The sequence below is a fragment of the Petaurus breviceps genome, unplaced genomic scaffold, assembly GCF_028583685.1.
Source record: "Petaurus breviceps papuanus isolate PSGF00001 unplaced genomic scaffold, PetGlider_PUasm1.0 99, whole genome shotgun sequence".
NCBI classification, from domain to species: Eukaryota; Metazoa; Chordata; class Mammalia; order Diprotodontia; family Petauridae; genus Petaurus; species Petaurus breviceps.
The window spans coordinates 8,767,466-8,787,149 of record NW_027187465.1 but is presented as its reverse complement, the minus strand read 5'-3'; the positions used below and the strand labels follow the sequence as shown (position 1 = coordinate 8,787,149).

General features: G+C 43.9%; 1 protein-coding gene across 2 annotated transcripts in view; it reads right to left on the bottom strand.

Moving 5' to 3' along the window:
- TRPV4 (transient receptor potential cation channel subfamily V member 4) overlaps nucleotides 1–19,684 on the bottom strand; it is a 60,294-nt gene that overhangs the window by 25,826 nt on the left and 14,784 nt on the right. The window contains exon 2 of one of the 2 annotated variants that reach the window (XM_069081367.1): nucleotides 1,632–2,053. In XM_069081367.1, coding sequence (XP_068937468.1) covers nucleotides 1,632–2,017 — 386 coding nt within the window. In that variant the 5' untranslated portion in view covers nucleotides 2,018–2,053. The remainder of the gene's footprint in view (nucleotides 1–1,631; nucleotides 2,054–19,684) is intronic. The other variant, XM_069081368.1, reaches the window with a different exon arrangement.

The window sequence follows — 19,684 nt, the reverse complement described above, 5'->3', positions numbered from 1 at the left end:
TCTCTCTGTTCCTAAGGACCCATGTCCTTCTAAACCATTTCCCAAACCCCAATTCTGAAATCTCAATAACCATGAAATATCTGAAAAAATGTATTTAAACTAAGGTGTAAAGGACAGAATGTATTACTACCCTTCTCAGGATGCTCCGATCACAGAGAGAGAACAATGCTGCATCCAAAGAAATGAATATCAAATGGTTAAAATTTCAGATAGTGTAATGGGGAGAATGAGCTTGAATGAAAAGGCCTTTCTGGAATCCCCAAATCTCATCTGCTCTGCTGTTTCCTCATGTCCTCATTCCCATGATCACAGCATCATACCTCCCACACTTGTACTGCATAAATGAGCCTGGCAGAGCAGAGAGAAGCCAGGACTGGGAAGTCAGGAGACCTGGGTTCTAGGCCTGGCTTGTCCCTAATATACACAGTGTGACCTTGATCAAGTCCCATGACCCTTTACAATGTGTACAATGAGCTTTTTTCAAAACAGTCCTATGGGGAGGGTGGGAGGGAGCGAGGCTCTCTATTGCCATTTTGGAGATGAAAAAATTGAGAAGTAAAGACAAGGAGAACTGGGATTTGAACCAAGCTCTCCTCCTTCCTGGGAGCCCCCATCCACAGGGTCACAAGATTTAAAGCTGTATATGGCCTTAGAAGTATGTAGTGCAACTCTCTCATTTGACAAATGGAGAAACTAAGTCAGTCAGTCTAGTCCCACCCCAAAATTTGACAGATGGAGAAATCAAGGCCCAGTGGATAAAGTGCTGGGCTCAGAGTGAGGAGGACCTGAGTTCAAATCCAACCTCAGACACTTCCTAGCTGTGTGACCCTGGGCAAGTCACTTCACCCTCATGTCTGCCTCAGTTTCTTCATCTGTAAAATGAGCTGGAGAAGGAAATGGAAAGCCACTCCAGTATCTTAGTCAAGAAAACCCCAAATGGGGTTACAAAGAGTCAGACACAGCTGAAAAATGACTGAACAACAGGAAGATACTTACCCAAGGGCATGGGGGTAGAATGTGGCATTGAAACCTCATCCTTTGGATTTAGAGACAGGAAGACCTGAATTCAAATCCCACCTCAGACACTTACTAGCTATGTGATCCTACACAAGTGCCTTCAGTGCTCTGGGCCTCAGTTTCCCCTTCTGTCACATAAAGGTGGCTGAGCTCTAAGATCACTCCCAGCTCTGAATCAGGCTAAGTCCCAGGCTCTCTCCATTGTTCCACCCACCATATGCAACACAGCCCTCCGAGTCCCCATCTGGGGGACTGTACTCAGACCAGGAGCAAAGAACCTCCCCCCAACCCTCCCAGGATTGTGTCTTCTCTGACCTCCTTCCAAAGAGGGAAAATCTCACCAGATCACAGGCTCAGAACTCTAGCTCAGAGGCCATCAAATCTAGCCCCTTAGGGGGCAAAAGGGGAAACTGGGGTTAAGTCTCTTGTCCCAGGGGACACAGGAGGCTGCCCAGATTTAAAGCTGGAGAGGCAATCAGAGGCCAACCAGATGAACTCCCCTCTTGTTACAAGAGAATGAATTAATGCCATGGGAGATAAAATGACCTGCCCAAGGTAACACCCGCTAGAGACACAAAGAAGGGCCACCAGGTCAGAGGGTGGCAGATACTCACTCCACGATCTTCTTTCTTCGGCGTTTGTTGTTGTCGCTGGGGTGGTGCCGATAGGTCCCATAATCAAAGAGAGAGTCCATGGGGGCCTTCTTGGGGCCGGGAACGACGGAGGACTCATAAATGGTGGACTCCAGCAGGTCCATAGGGTTGGGCATGCCCTTTCGGAATGCCCCATGGAATTTCATGCGCAGGTTCTGCCGGCCATCCCCCTGGACAGGTGGACTGCGGGTAAGCTCCCCTGCAGCTGAGGGTGAGCCGTCCTCCCCCTCAAACAGGTTGGCCAAGGAGGAGAGGGGGAATGTCTCTCCTGGAGGTCCGCTCTCATCCCCAGGGTGCTCGCCCGATTCCCCAGGGCTGGGTCTGGGGGAGTCTTCAGGATCTGTCATGCCTGGCACCTGGTTTCCTCCCACCAGTGGCCTATTCTACAAAAAAGAAGAAAGGTAAGCTGAAGTGGAAGTGGGGGTGAACAACATATGAGAGGGCCCAGACCCAGGGCCACCCAGGGCTTTGGAGAAACCCTGCCCTTCTGCTGTGGGAGAGGCCAGAGCCTGGGACCACCCAGGCCCCCCCCCCAAGAGGGAGTCAGGGGATTGAGCTAAAGGTCCCCTGCCCAGGCAGCCCATGTCTGCAGACACTGGGACTAGGGCTGGCTGTTGTCTCAAAGAAGCCGTTGTAATTAGAGGGGACTTCAACCATGGGACAGGCGGCCTCTCCTAGATGTGGTTGTGCTTGGCCAGCCCTGAGAGCAGGGCACAGAACAGGCCCTTCTTTCATAGAACCTATAAATACTGAGTGGCCATAGGAGCCCAGCCCAAGAGCCAGAATACACCAAGGGACTGCTAGTATTTAGAAAAGGAAAGCTTAGCTGCCTCCCACCCCCACTCAGGACTCACATTGAAAGCCCCCAGACTTGGACATTTGACAAGAGGAGGGTGGAGCTCCGCTAAGGGAGAGGGGATAAGGATGGGAGCCAGGGCATGCACAGGCAGTGGGCAAAAACCAGAAGACCATGGGGTTTGGAGCCAAGGAGCCTGGGTAAGCCCCTAGAACATGACATGATGTCCCATGTTCAAATACTGCTTCTGACACTTACTAACTAGGCAACCCTAGGTGAATTATAACTTCTCTGTGCCTTGGTTTCCCTAGTTGTAAAATGAGGGAGATAGACTAGATGAGAGATATATTGGCATAGAGTATAGAGGGGTGAACTTGGAGACAGGAAGATCTGAATTCAAATCCTTCCTCAGTCACTTAGCTTTGTGATTGGGCAAGTCCTGAGCCTCAGTTTCACTATCTGTAAGATGGGGGGTGGGGGATTGGATTAGGTGACCTCTGAGTTCTCTTTCAGCTCTAAATCTATGAAACTATGAAATTACTTCCTGTGCAACCAGAGAATTTTGCCTCTCTGGTCCTGAATTTCCCCCTTTGTAGAAAAGTAATGGGTTGGACTACCATCACTAGATCAATGAATCTATGATGCTTATATCCTTGAACTGAGCCCTCAGAAGCTGTCAGAGGGGTGGCTAGGTGGCACAGTGAATAGAGCACCAGCCCTGGAGTCAGGAGGACCCGAGTTCAAATCTGGCCTCAGACACTTAACACTTACTAGTCATGTGATCTTGGACAAGTCACTTAACTCCAATTGCCCTGCCCTCCAAAAAGCAAAAAAAGAAGCTGAGTCAGAGTGTTGAGAGAATAGGAACAGGGGAGACAATGCAGGGGGTGAGGGAAGGTGGGCACAGAAGGGTAGGAACTGAGAGTTGTATAGTATTTGGAATGAAAGTTTAAATTGGAGTCAGAAGATCTGGATTCAAATCCTGACTGCTACCTATTACCTGGAAGACTTTGGACAAATCTTCCTCAACATCTGTTTACTCCTCAATAAAAATGAGAAGGCTGAAAAAAATACTTGTTTATTATTATTATTATTATTATTGCTTTTTGGAGAGCAATTGGGGTTAAGTGACTTGCCCCAGGTCACACGGTAAGTGTTAAATGTCTGAGGTCGCATTTGAACTCAGTCTCTTCCTGCCAGGATGATTAAAAAAAAAACCTAGAAAGACCTACATGAACTGATGCAAACTGAAGTGAGGAGAACATTGTACACAGTAACAGCAACATTATAGCGATGATCAACTGGGAGTGATTTAGGTGTTCTTATTAATGCAATGATCCAAGACAACTACAAAGGACTCAATAAAAAATGCCATCCTCATCCAGAGAGAGAACTGTGGAGTCTGAATGCAGATGGAAGCAGACTATTTTTCACTTTTCTGTGTGTGTGTGTGTGTGTGTGTGTGTGTTTCCTTTTGGTCTGTGTCTTCTTTCACAACATGACTAATATGGAAATATATTTTGTGCATGTATAATTTCTATCAAATTTTCTACCTTTTCAAGGAGAGAAGAGGGAAGGAGAGAGGGAGAGAATTTAGAACTCAAAAAATTTTTAAATGAATGTTAAAAATTGTTTTTAAATGTAATTGGAAAAATATATAATTTTTTTATGAGAACATGAAACTAGATGTCTTCTGAGGTCTCTTCTAGCTTTCAATCTATGATCCAAGCTATTTCACCTCAGCCTCAGTTTCCACATCTGAAAAATGGGGGCAATAATATCCATTGTACCTATGTCATAGGGTTGTTACAAGGATCAAATGAGACACTGCAAAGTGTTTCGCAAACCTTAAAGTGCTATTGACATTTCAGCAATTTTTATTATGGATATAAAGGAAGCACAGTTAGAGGACCAGCCTCTGAGTCAGAAAGACTTGGGTTCAAGTCCTTCGTCTGACAGATATTGGTTGTGTAGCTCTGGGCAAGTCACTCAAGCCCTCAATGCTCAGACAAGTCTCTAAGACTGCAAGTTACTGGGACTGATCTGCACCAAGGAAGGGAATTTCGGTACTTGGAGTCCACTTCCTTCCCCTCCCCCCCATAAATTCACATGTCTAGACCCCAAAAAACTAACAACAAATTCTCAGGCAAGTCACTTGCCCTCTGTGGGCCTCAGTTTCCTTATCTGTGAAATGAAGAATTTGCGTTATTTCAAAGGACCTAGTGAGCCCTAAATCCTATGGACCTGTCCACATCCTCCCTTGACCGTTAGTGCCACCCTCATGGCCCACCTTCGGGGAGGGATTCCAAACCAAGATCTGGGGCAGGCAGCCCTCTGTGGACAGCAGCCTGGAAAAAATGCATCCTCTTGGTTAGGCAGCTTGGCGCTAGGTGCAAATTTCCTGGAGCTTCCAACCATCCCACTCTGGGGGCTGTGTCTGAAAATTCTTTGCTTGTTTTTCTTAATCGGCACAAACACATTCCCCATGTCACACTCTTCCCCACACATAAACACAGTCATAAATCAATAATTTGGCTTTTGTTTGCCCTGTGGTAAGCCAAAGACAAAAACTGCTAAGAGCCCCTAGGTCAGAGGAAGAGTTGAGGCTGCCCCTAAGGGGGGACTTAGTCCAGGTGGTGCACTTTAGTGGGGAAACCGCTCCCACAGAAGGAGGAATGGAAGAGGAACGAGCATTTATTAAGCACCTACTATATTCCAGGCACTATGATAAGTGCTTTACTAATATTCTCATTTGATTCTCACACCAACCCTGCTATTATTATCCCCCTTTTATAGATAAGGAAACTGAGGCAGGCAGCAATTAAGTGACTTGCCCAGGGTCACATGGTTAATAAGTATCTGGATTTGAACTCAATTCTTCTTTAATCTTGGCTCTGTTCACTGGGCCACCCAGCTACCAGGATAGCTGGCCTGGAACCACTAGACTTGGCTTGGTGGCCAGTCATTCTAGAAATGGATCAGCCAGTCATTTTGGGAAAGGGCTGGCCAGTTCATCTCTGACATTCAACCATCCTCCTTCAGGAAAAGTAGATAGGGACATCAGTTATGTCATTAACAGGAATAACCTGTTAATTATATATCTTTGCATTTTCTGGGCAGCCAAGGAAAGCCCAGAGGGGGCATTGAGATGTTTAATATAGTGCAGGGACCACCACAATGGAATGATTTAGATACTGGAGCTCTGAGTCAGGGCAAGGATCAACTCCTAGGTGGAAACCTTCTTCCTAGATATATACCCAGCCCCTCAGGAGCCCCTCAACCAGGAAATAATTCAAAATGAATCCTTTATATAATAATAGTATTAATATTCCAAGCCACAAGAGCCTTCCCTGTCAATGATGCTTTGTATCTACTCTGTATATGTCATGTATAAACCTAGTTATGTGCATATTATTAGAATCTAAGCTCCTCAAGGGCAGGAGTTGATTTCACTTTCTCTTTGTGGCCCCAGTGCTTAGCACAATGCCTGGTATATAGTGGATAATTGATAAATGCTCATCAACTAATGGATTGCTTGACTGATGCTTGATAGAATGTAAACTCCCTTGAGGGCAGGGACAGATTTTGCTTTTATTTTTGTGTCCCATTGCCTGGTAGATAGGTGGCAATTAATCAATGCTTATTGATTAATGAATTGCTTGACTGGATCCTTGAAAGAATGTAAGAACCTTGGGGGTAGGGGTTATTTAATTTTTGTCCTGGTATTCCCAGTACCTAACACAGTGCCTAGCATACAGTAGTCACTTAATAGAGACATGTGGATTGATTTGATTCTCAAGCCAAGAGTGAGTTCTTAGTCAGTTTGGCTCTAGTCCAGGGACCAAAATCCCTGTCTCTCCTGCCACAACTCCAAAGCCCCAGTGACTCCCACCCAAAAGTAACAACCCATGCCCTCAGCCAGAACACAAAGTCCACTGGACTTGACACCAGAAAATGTGGGGAATTGGCTCAGTAACTTGGCCAGGCTGGAATCACAGAATGTCTGAGGTGGAAGGGACCTCAGAAGCCATCTCGGGTGAGTAGGGGGTCCAGGGTTCACCTGAAGACCCCCAGTGAGGGAGATATGCCACCACCTCCTGAGGCAGCCCATTCTGCCATGGCACAGTTCTCTGTATTAGGAAGCTTTCCTTGGCATCCAGTGAACATTGGCCTTCTTACAATTTCTACCTGTAAATCCTAGTTCTCTCCTTTGGTTATGTGTCCTGGATGCCTTCTAAGGTCCTTCAAACACTAGTCCGTAAGGTCCTCCCCATGGTGACCATAGTCGGTCTCTATCTACTCACCAGGTTATGAAACACCCACTGGGACTTTCAAACAAAATGGCATCTTCACTGTTCTGCTCACATACTCACATACAACTTCAGCTGCATCCCTATCCTGCAAATTTTTGCTCACAGATGCTAGATCTGGTTTTGAAAGAGTCCAACTACCTCATTGTACAGATGAGGAAACTGAGTCACAAGGAAGAATTGGCTTGCCCAGGTCACAGAGGCAGTAAGGGGCAGAGGTGGGATTTGAACCCAGGACCTCTGATTCCATGACCAATGGTCTTTCCCCGCGACCACACTGACTGCCTTTTAGGCTCACAGGCTTATAAATATGGAACTGGAAGCGCCTTACAGGTCATCTACTCCAATGTCCTTAGTTTTAGAAGAGGATTCTGAGGTCAAGAGATCACTGAGAGGATCAGCTAGGGGGCACAATGGGGAGGCATCAGCCCTGGAGTTAAGAGAATCTGAGTTCAAATCAAAGCCTCAGACGTGTACTAGCTCTGTGACCCTGTGCAAGTCACTTAACCACAATTGCCTCCAAAAGAAAATAACAGGTTTAATGGGTGCTATGATGGACTTCAAATCAGGAAGGCCTGCGCTCAGGTACTTCCTAGATGACCTAACGCAAACATTTCATAGCTGTTTGACCCTAAACAAATCACTAAACCTCTCTGTGCCTCAGCTTCCTCATCTGTACAACAAGGGCACCTACCACATAGGGTATGAGATACGTACAAAAAATGCTTTGTAAACCAAGAAATACTATTATTGATATTGTTATTGTTAGAAGGTATTTTCCCAAGGTTATGCTGGCAACAAGTGATACAGTCAGGATTTGAACTCAGGACCTTCAGTTCCAAAGTTGACATGATTGATGCCTCATGCTATTCCCATACCACCATCCCTCCTTAGAATATCCTCATCCCTCCTCTTTGATTCTCTAAATGGTCCCCATCCTTCCCAGACCAAAACAAAGCCCATCTCCTCCAGGGAACCTACCCAGATTGCTCCAGTGCAGGACTCCCACTCTTCCAGGCCTTACTGTCTGTACCATGCATTAAGCTCTGTGCATAGACTGGCCTTCAATGGAATATTTGAAAGAAGTTTAAAACTGGAGTCCAGAGAACTGGCTTCAAATCATGCTACTGACATTCACAATCAATGTGACTATGTCACTAATGTCTCTCTGAGTCTTTGTTTCTTTAACTGTAAAATGAGGGGGTCGAATTCAATAGCTTCCCTCTAAATCTATGGTCCTATGAATAAAAAGCACCCAAGTCAGTAAGACCTGAGTTCAAATACTGCCTCAGACACTTACAACCTTCCGTGGTTGTTATTATGATCAAATGAAATAATACCCATAGAACTCTCTGCAAATCTTAAAGCACTATGGAAATGCTGGTTATTTTTGTTAAGAACTAGTGTTTGACCTGGAAAGACTTACATGAACTGATGCAGACTGAAGTGAGTAGAACTAGAAGAACATTGTACAGAGTATCCATAATATTGTAACAATATTCAACTGTGAATGACTTAGCTATATTCTCAGCAATACAAAGTTCCAAAACAATCCCAAGAGACTCATGATGAAAAATGCTATCTAGCTCCAGGGAGAGAACTGATAAGAGTCTGAATGCAGCCTGAAACACACTATCTTTCACTTTCTTTATTTTATTATATTTTATGGTTCGAGTTTTATTCCACCAAATGACTAATAGAGAAATACATTTTAAATGATTGCACATGTATAACCTATATGGAATTGCTTACCATCTCAGGGAAGGAGAGAGGGAGAGAATTTGGAACTCAAAATTTCTTAAAATGAATGTTAAAAATTGCTTTTACATGTAATTGGGAAAAGGGATAGCATTTTTTTTTTAAAAAAAACTGCTGTTTGAGAAAACAATTTGGATCTCTGGATCACAGATTAAAAATATAGGAATGATCAGCCTTTGGCTAGGATTCTGTTATACCTAAAAAGAGCTTGTGTGAAATGTATCATCCTAGAATCTGCCGATCTAATAGAACAAAACTGAAACTAAAAAAGAAGAAAATTACTGACAAACCTTCCAAGGAAGGTAGATGACCCTGAAAATGAAGGAAAATAGCAAACATCCAGAAATTCACAGGAAACAAAAATCAAGAAAAGAGTCAATAATAATCAAAATCCGCCACACACTAATGCATGGTTGGTTTTGCTGCGGACTCATCCAATCACTCTGGAAAACAAATTTGAATTATTCAAAAAAAGTGACTAAAATGTGCATATCCTCAGATCCAGAGAATGAACAGCTTAACATGCTCTCCAAGGAGGTCAATGATAAAGCTGATCGAAGAAAAGAAGGAGCATATCTATACCACATTTGATTTAGAGAATAATTTAGAGAATCATTTTTTGCTTGCAACTGGAAACCAAACAGATGCTCCTTGATCCGGGAATGGCTAAACAAGCTGTGGTCCATAAATAGAAGGAAAGTAACTGTGCTTTAAAAAATTAATATTGTGAAGAAAAAGGAACATAGGAAGACTTGTAAAGCAAAGTGAGAACACCTGAAACAAAGAAAACATCATACCCAGCACCTACAGAAACAACCCAGTAACCAAAACGGAATATTGTAAAACTGTCCTGACCAAGCTTGGTACCAAAGAAGAGATAGAAGAAGGAACCTCTACCCTACTCGGGCTTCTTTGCAGAAGTGGGGGCCTATGGGTCTGAAATATCATATACAATGTCAGACTTTTCAAATATGTTGACTAGTATTGATGAACTTCTCAATTTTTTCTTCTTTATTATAAGGAATGGCTCTCCATGGATTGTAGAAGATGTAAAAACAAAAGACATCAATGAAAATTTATTTTAAAATCAAGAAAATTCTAACCTTCAGCTGTCTATGTGCAAATGTATAAAGTACAGATAACCAGCCAAAAATGCCAGAAATTCAAAGGTCTGAAAGCCTCAGGGGGTGTCACTGAGATGGATGGGGGGAGCATTCATCTTTAAAAGCTACAATGTATAAGGTGGGCAGCTAGGTGGCACAGTGGATAGAGTGCCCAACCTGGAGTCAGGAAAACCTGAGTTCAAATCCAGCCTCAGATACTTACTAGCTGTGTGACCCTGGGCAAGTCACTTAACCTTGTTTGCCTCAGTTTCCTCATGTATAAAATAAGCTGGGGAAAGAGATGGCAAACCACTCTGGTATCTTTGCCAAGAAAACTCCAAGTGGGATTGTAAAGCGTTGGACATGACTGAATAACAAAAATGTATATGGGGCTTTCAGGTTTGCAAAAAAAATAACATATGGTTGATTTCCTTATTTGATCTTCAAGACTACCTTGTAAGACAAATGCTGCAGATGTTATAGGTTAAGAGATAGGATCTGGATCTGCCATTTCATTGCTATGGGGAACTCCCCAATGAGGAACTCCCTTCACCAATGCAAGTCAGCACCCTCTCTGCAATTAGAGTCTGAGAGCAGGGGTTCCTAACCTGGGATCAGTTTTTTTTTTAACAGTTTGACAAATGCATTTCAATATAATTGGTGTCCTTTGCAATCCTATGTATTTTCTTTAAGGTACCCAAAAGCATTATTCTGAGAAGGGGCACACATGTGCCATCTAACTGTACCCAAAGATTAAGAGCCTTGGCAGAATTGCCTTTCCCAGGGTCACATGGCCAAAATGCATCACAAGCAAGAATTGAACCCTGACTTTCCTGTGTCAGCCACCATGCCACACTCTTACAGATGTGGAAACTGAGGCTCAGAGAATAAATGACTTTCTTATGGGACTGTCAGTTGAGACAGTGAATAGAGTACTGGACCTGGAGTTCAAATGGTATTCAGATACTGACTAGGTGTATGACCTTTGGCAAGTCATTTAAACGCTACCTGCATCCGTTTCCTCAAATGTAAAATGGGGATATTTTTGTTTTGTCTTGTTTTTTGCTTTTTTTGGAGGTGGAAAGGCAGGGCAATTGGGGTTAAGTGACTTGCCCAAGGTCACATGGCTAGCAAGTGCTAAGTGTCTGAGGCCAAATTTGAACTCAGGTCCTCCTGACTCCAGGGCCGGTGCTCTATTTACTGTGCCACCTAGTCACCCCGAAATGGGGATATTAACAGCACCAAACTCACAGGGTTGGTGTGAGGACCAAATGGGATAAAACTTGTAAAGCACAGTGCCTAACACATAGTAGGTGCTATATAAATGCTAGCTATCATTATTATTGCTTAGGGTCCTACAGCTGGTGAGTATATGAGGTTAGCTTTGGCCCCAGCTTTCCTCTGTGTTCAAGTTTATTGCTCTGTCCATTCTCCCTGTTATCTCTCAGGCACCAACTGGAGAAATCGAGATCACTCCAAAAGAATCCAACTGGTCCAAGCCAGGGGTTACAATGGCACCAGAAGGAGAAGCTGCTGCCCCTCCCTGTGGTGGCTGGCACCCATGGGTGCCATCTACACTCCACCAGGAGAGCCAAACCCGGGGGGCTGTTGGCACTGATCTGGCCCTGGTGAAGACTCGTCAGAGTTTAGGAGAGTGTCCGGCACACAATAGGAACTTAATCAATGTTTATGGACTGACTGACAACGCAGAAAAAGGTAAATGAAGAGAGTTCTCAGTACATTGAAACAACTCTTCTCTTCCAAAGGGAGGCGTGTCAGCTGTGGGCGGGTACCAGTTTATTTCTTGTTCAGATCAGTCTTCCAACCATGTAATTTTACATTCCTCACTGGAGCCAAATGACAGCTTAGCAGGGTGTGTGTGTGTGTGTGTGTGTGTGTGTGTGTGTGTGTGTGTGTGTGTGTGTGCGCGCGCGCACTCCTGAATGGATGTTTGTGTTTACATGGGTACAATCACATATGTGGGCACAGAATCATGCAATTAACAATGAGAAGGGACACAATTACAGAATCTCAGAACTAGGAGGGAAAGCACATAGACTCTGCAGATTGAGGCCCTGAGTACAAATTCTGTCTTTTGCCACCTCTTAGCTCTGGGAGCTTATACAAATCACTTCCTCATTCTCAACAACAAAAAAAAAAACCTTTAAGTACTTTAACTGAATTCAGTGCTGGGCTAGTTACTGTGTATAAAGCCTCTGTCCCTGCCCACAAGGAATTTATCATCTAACAGATGTCCTGCTAATGGCCATATGTGCAAAGAATATAGTACAGACCTTGGAACATAGAACAGGGGATGTCAGAGCTGGTGGGGGGGGTGGGCTTAGAACAGGGAATGTGGGGGCTGGGAGAGGCCTTTATAGAGTATCCTAGTCCAGCTTCTTTTTCTAAAGGAGGAAATTAAGACTTTCTTCACAGGAAGGGGAATAGACTTGTCTAAGGTCACACAGCCTCTTTTTGGTGGATCTCGGTATATAACACAGTTACTTGACAACTCAGTTGTCTTCCACCCTTATTCTACTAAGCAATGTACCTAGGACTACCTTATGTGATTTTTCACCATGTTCAGGTGAACTTAGAACCTAGAAAAATGGTTCTCTTCCTAGACCAATGTTTGTCTAGATCTAGAATGACAGGTTCTCAATCTAGAATGGCAGTTGGGTCAAGGACAATGTTTTTTTCATACTAGAGTCTGGGTTTCTAGGTTCCTAGTCTGGTGCATCAGAAAGTGGGGAGCTGAGAACCTCTCTTCAAATGAACTTTCTCATTGCTGGTCACTTCTGAAAATTTTCTTTCCCAGCCCAATCCATTATCACTCATTTTCTTGGACCATCTCCTAGATGAAGTCAAGGAAGACCATCCCCTCCTCCCACTTACCAGTAAAAGATGTCTCCCACAATGATTTTATGCTAGAGAAGAGTGATGTGAGACAAAGAGTGACCCAGTGGACAGCCTTGAGGAAATGGATTGGCTTTCTTGGGCCTTGATTTCCTCATCCATAAAATGAAGGGGTTGGCCTGATGTCCTCTGAGATACCTTCTAGCTCTAGATAACATCAATAATAAATCTGATCCCATGATCATGAGCAAGTAATTTTCTGAGCCTCAATATCCTCATCTATAAAAATGGGGATAATAATGCCTATCTCACAAGTCGTCATGAAGTTCAAATGACAGCGATCTCTCTGTGCCTCCCTTTCTTGTTGCGGGGTCATTTCAGTCATGCCTGACCCTTGGTAACTCCATTTGGGGTTTTCTTGGCAAAGATACCAAAGTGATTTGCCATTTTCTTCTCCAGCTCATTTGACAGATAAGGAAACTGGGGCAAACAAAAAATCTGTCTGAGGCCAGATTTGAACACAGAAAGATGAGTCTTCCTAACTCCAGGTCCAACACTCTATCCCACCTAGCTGCCCTAAGCCTCTGTTTCCTGGGCTTGGAATCTGAAAAACTGAGTTCAAATCTGGCCTGAGACACTTACTAGCTGGGTGACCCTGGGTAAGTCACTTTACAGTTTCCTCATGTGTAAAATGACCTGGAGAAGGAAATAACAAAGGGCTCCAGTATCTTTGCCAAGAAAACTGCAAATGGGGTCGGACATGAGAGAAAATGACTGAACAACAACAAAATGAGGGGGTTAGACACAGCAGCCTCTAAGGTCCCGTCCAACTCTAAACCATGATCCCAGGATTGAAATCCTTGAGGCATTATGTCAGCATGAGTCATGAGACGAGAGAGAATAGGATGGGGGAATCCAAGGAGTCTCCTTTGGGGATGACATGGAAAAGTTTGGGGACTGCCATCTTAGAAGAAACCCAAAACTCAATCCCAAACCCAACTTTCCAACAACTCCTCTGCTTGTTGACTTTCTGGACTGATTTTCCGTCCATCCCATTTCACTGCTAACCTAACCCGAGTCACCAAATCAACTCATGCCCCAGGGCCAGAAACCAGCCTAACCAGTCTTTATGAGAGCAAACCAGGGGCAAGGAAGCAAGATCTCCAGCCTCAAGGCTACTTGAAATTTCAAGAGCTTGTTCCATCCCACATCTCACCCCAGAGCTAGGGAGCCCTACACTGTTCTAGAGGCAGAAGAGACTTTAGAGGTTGTCCATCCCAAACCCCTCATTTACAAATTTACTGAGAGGTTCCCAGGAAAGTGATGTGACTTACCCAAGCCTATACAGCCATGACTGGCTTTCCATTGTAACCAACCTAGCTGAAACACCTGGTGAGCCTTTGGACCTGGTACTAGGGGAGAGGGGTCTGTATCCTAGCTGAGGCTAAGTCTTCCTCAGGCTACATCTGCAATAACTGTTATTATTATTCTCTATAATTATAAAGTATCATATAACCATAATAGTATATTATATAACTATATCATATTACATAGCTATATTATACTTTATAACTATATTACATAAAATAATATGTAATTATAATATATTATATAACTGTAATATATTGTATAACTAGAGTATATGATTGTATTGCATTATTATAATATTAACATTGAAAATAATAATAACTAATATTATATAGTGCTTTAAGATTTGTGATGTGTTATCTGATTTGTTCCTCACAACCCCATTGGATATAATCAACAGAGGAAAGAGATTAGTAGAGGGAAAGGCTTCTTTGCAGAAGGTGAGTCTTTAGCTGGGATCTGAAAATTCGACAGCTGGTAAGTGGCAGCTATGGGACCCTCTCCAATGGAGATCTTCCACTATAGCCTGTCTCCCATGTTTACACATATAAATATGTCTTGTTTCTATATTAGCTGTTTTCTCCCACATTGGACTGTGTCCTCAAGATCAAGGAATTGTCCTTTGCTTTTATTTGTATCCCTGGAACTTAGCACAGTGCCTAGCATACAGGAGGCACTTAATAAGTGCCCAGGGTCACACAGCTGGGACGAGTCTGAGGCTGGATTTGAACTCAGGTCTTCCTGACTCCAGGTGCGCCACTCTATCCAGTGAGCCATGTAGCCACCCTTTGGGCAAGACACGTCACCTCTAAACTTAGTATAATGATATCTACATCCCAGGACAATCAAATGAGCTAACCTTTGTAAAACACTTTGTAAACTTTAAGGAGTTAGAGAAATCTGAGTTATTATTACTCTTGTTATCATTAATCTGAGGCCCTTTGCATGTGCTGGTGAATGTGTGCTCAGGGAGGATGCTTCATCCCCCATCTCCACTCTGGGCTAAGGAAAAGCAGTCTGTCTTCAACAAAGAACCATCAGGGTTCACCTGATCTCATGCTAGCGTTGGCAAGAATTTATGAAATCCCTCTCTCCTGATGACGTGATGGAGAAAAGCTCCTTAAATCAGGGACAAGTTCTGACACGTCTAGAGCCCCACAGCCCTGATGAGAGAAAATGCCAGAGAGCTCAGGCCCCTTCCTCTTGGGGCCAGCCTCATACTAAATCCATCCTGCGCACCCAGTCAAGTACAGACCGCTGCTGGGAATGGGATCATAAGCCTCCCCTATAAAAGAAGACAGCAGCCCATGCTGAATACAGCTGCTCCATAACCCAGGCTCCTGCAAGAGCTGGTGACCTCTGAAAGAAACACCATGGGGTCCTGAATGAGGCAGCATTGGGGTGGTGGAAAGAGAGCCAGTGATAGATGAGAGAACCTGGGTTCAAATCACACCTCTGACATCTGCTACCTGTGTGACCTCGGACATGTCACTTAATTTTCCTGAGCTTCAGTTTCCTCATCTGTAAAATAAGGGGATTAGACTGGATGGCCTCTGAGATCCCTTCTTCTAGATCTACGGTTTTCCAAAAAAGGAAGAAAGTATGGGCCAATGATCTTGACTTCTATTCTTTTTTTTTTTTTTAAAGCAATCGGGGTTAAGTAACTTGCTCAAGGTTACACGACCAGTTATTATTTCTGCGTGTGGTGCTGAGTATCCGAGCCCAGATTTGATCCAGGTCATTCCGACACTGGAGCCGGTGCTCTTACTAGCTGAGCCACCTGGCCGCCCCTAAGCAATTGGGGTTAAGTAACTTGCTCAAGGTTACACGGCCAGGTGTTTCTGGGTGGGTGCTAAGTGTCTGAGCTCGGGATTCGATCTCCAGGTCTTCTCAACACCGGAGCCGGTGCTCTTACTCGCTGTGCTACCTGGCCGCCCCTTGACTTCTATTCTGGAAAAACAAATTCTAGAGTGTAATATTAAAGGGATGGTCAGCGAATATGCAGAAAGGGAAGCAATGATTAAGAACCTCAGTGTTCAGCATGACATTGTCAAGACCAAGTCATGGAGGAAGAATGGATCAGGAAAGAAAATAAGTATTTGTTAACTGAAAATAACGTTGTTGCTGTTGTTTTGTTTTAAAAGAACAGATCATGCTAGACTAACCTCAGTGCCTTTTTTTTTTTTTTTGACAGAATTAAGAGACTGGTAGATCAGGAGAAAGGCTCAGTGGGTAGAGCACCAGCCCTGGAGTCAAGAAGACCTGAGTTCAAATCTGACCTCAGACACTTGTTAGCTGGGGAACGTTGGGCAAGTCACTTAACCTTTTTGTCTTAATCCACTGGAGAAGGAAATGGCAAAGGACTCCCGTATCTTTGCCAAGAAAACTCCATGGACAGCACTGGCATGCTATGGTCCATGGGATCACGAAGTCGGGCATGACTGAAAGACGAAACAACAACACAGGTCAGGAGAAAGCTATGGCAATCACTCACCTAGATTTCAGCAAGGCATTTCAAAGTCCTTCGTAGTGTCCTCATGAAAAACATGTGGGCAAGACAATAAGATAAATACCAGATATGGAATAACAGGATGAACGGCCAGACCCCAAGAATACTTTTTAACGGTTTAATATACATTTTCCTGACTCCACGTCTCTTAATTCTGATCCCTTTGGTCTACTCATTCGGTCCTGTCTTGCCTTACTGATCTCCCTGCATCTATTCCAATCTCCACACAAGAGTCTTCCGAAAGTCTTCCTAAGGCACATGTTCAGCCATTTCACTCTCCATCTCAAGGATCTTCAGTGACTCCCTATTATCCCTAGGAAAAAATACAAACTTTTTTGGTTTGGTGCTTCAATCCCTCCACAATCAGAAGCCAGACTACTTTTCCAGATGTCTTTCACATTAACACTCCCCTTGCACACAATACACTCCAGGAAAAGTGGACTATTAGTTGTTCCCTGTGCATGAACTTCTGCCTCTCACCTCCATACCTAACTCCATGCCTGGACTGCTCTCCTCACTTCTGATATATAAAATCCCTAACTTCCTTCAGGGCACAACTCAGACGCCAGCTCCCAGCACTGCTTTTCCCAACTCTCTCCAACTGTTTTTTGGCGCTCTCCTGGGCACTTTAAAATTACTTTGGATTTTGCTTTTTCTTCAATCTCCCATCCCCCAGTAGAATGTGAGCTCCTTGAGAACAGAGATTGTTTTCATTTTGGTCTTTGTGTTTCCAGAGGCTGGCACATCATAAGTGTTAAATGAATGAATGAATCAATTAATAAATGAACTAGGAAGGAGGTTTCCTATAGAGTACCTAAGGAACTTTTTTTTTTGCTTTTTGAAGTGCAATTGGGGTTAAGTGACTTGCCCAAGGTCACACACCTAGTTTTTATGTTAAGTGTGTGAGGCTAGATTTGAACTCAGGTCTGCCTGACTCCAGGGCCGGTGCTCTATTCACTGCACCACCTAGCCGCCCCTGGAACTTCTTCTTGATACTGCACTGTTTAACATTTTTCTCTATGGCTTGGATAAAAGCAAAGATGGTATATTAATTTATAGGAAAGGCTAGGAGGTATGACCAACTCATTGAATGAGAAAGTAAGACTCTTAAAAAATCATGACAGTTTAGAACAGGTTCTGAATCTAATTAGATTAAATGCAAAGGGAGATGAAGCCTTACCCTTGGATTTGAAAAATCAACTTCACAAGAACAGGATGGTGGAAAAACCACTAGACAATCATTCATTGGAAAAGATCTAGGCTTTTTAAAGGGGACTAGATGAATTTGGCCAGCTGTTTGACATGGTAGCCAATCAAAGTTAATGCCCTTTAAGACTACATGAAGATAGACAACATTCAGGAATGTTGAGAGTCCTCCTATAATCTGCCTTGACCAGACCATACCTGGAGAACTGTGTTCAGTTCTGGGGGCCACATTTTAGGAAAAACATTAATAAGCTGTAGAGTACCCAAAGGAGTGGTGACTAAGTGACCTGGAGTCAGGAAGACTCATCTCCCCAAGTTCAAATCTGTTCTCAAACATTTAGCAGCTGTGGGGCTGCCAGGTGGCTCAGAGAGTAAGAGCACCGGCTCCAGTGTCGGGATGACCTGGGGATCAAACCTGGGCTCAGATACTCAGCACCACACCCAGATATAACTGGCCTGTAACCTTGAGCAAGTTACTTAACCCCGATTGCTTAAAAAAAAAAAAAAAAATTTAGCAGCTGTGTGATCCTGGGCAAGGCATTTACCCTGTTTGCCTTAGTTTCCTTATCTGTAAAATGAACTGGAGAAAAAAATGTCAAACCATTGCAAAGAAAATCCCACATGGGGTCACAAAGAATCAGACGTGACTGAAAAATGACTAAACAATAACCTAGAGGAAGATGACCAGGAAGCCTGAGTTTGTGTCCTATCAATCCGGCACTAAGCATATATTAAGTACCTACATTCTCTGTCCTAAAGTCCCCTCCAGGTCCGATAGTCTACATTTAAGGTCTCTGCCAACTCTAAGTTTCTGGGCTCCTTCCAAGCCTCTGCTCTGGACCCTCTTGTCTCTCTGTACACTCTTGGTGATCTCATCATTTCCCATGGGTTCAGCGATCACCACTGTACATGCAGACAGTTCTCAGATCTATATAACCATCCCTAGACTGAACTTCCCAAGCTCTAGGCTCCCATCACTAACAGCCTCAAGTTCATATCTGAAACTGAACTCGTTATTCTTTCTCCAAAATCCTCCCTTCTTCTTAATGTCCCTATTTCTAGGAAGGGCTCCAGCATCCTCCATCCCTCTCCAGGATGCACACCTGACTCTGCCAACAGAGTATCTTTACAGCACTCCAGAATATTCTCCACCCTGGAAGTTCTCACCATGCCTGGACTTCCCACATTGGAGGTACCTGGCCAACCCTGAAATCCTCCCTCTGATTGATTGGCTCCTCCTAGAACCTCCATTTTAAGGGCTTCCCTAGCCTTCATTCCTCTCCTGACTCACTTCCCATCAAAGTCCTCTCCAACCCTGACTTCCAGCTTTCTTTTCTCTGTATTCTTCCCCCATTAGAGAGTAATCTCCTTGAGGGCAAGAAATGACTTTCTCTTGGCTTGTATTTGTATTCCCAGGGATTAGCACAGGGCTTGGCCATTGGTTAAAAAAGAATTGTCCGCTTGATTTAGGATCATGTAAATTTACCACAAGTAATCAGTTCTCAACCTTTCCCTCTCCCTCATCACCTACATTCTATCAGTTTTCACATCTTGTCACTTTCCTCCAGAACATCTCTGGTAAAAGTCCAGTGCTTTCCACTCCCCTGTCACCACGCTTTATCAGGCTCAATCACTTCAAATATGGGCTGTTGTAAGAGCCTCCAAATTAGTCTCCCGGCCTCCAGTCTCTCCCAGCTCCAATCCGTCCTGCACACAGCTGATCTTCCTATGGCACAGGTCTGACCACAGCATTCCCCATTTCAAGAGCTCCAGGGGCTCCCTCTTATGACCAGGAGTTTCTAGGTGTTTGTTTTATTTTTTTTTTTTAATACAGGGCGTCTCAGAAGTCTTAGTGCAGTTTTAAGCTTCAATGACTTAAATATACACATATTGTCTCTCCCATCAGAATATAAGGTCTTGATGGCAGGAGCTGTTTTTACCTTGTATTAAAAAAAATTTTTTTTGGATCCGCAGCACTTAGCACAATGCCCAGGGCACCTACTAAGCTCCTCTATTCACATCTGGTTTTCTAAAGCCCTTAAAAATCTAGCTCCCAACCCACCTTTCTGGGCTGATTGTACCTGCTCCCTTTTACACACTCCACTCCA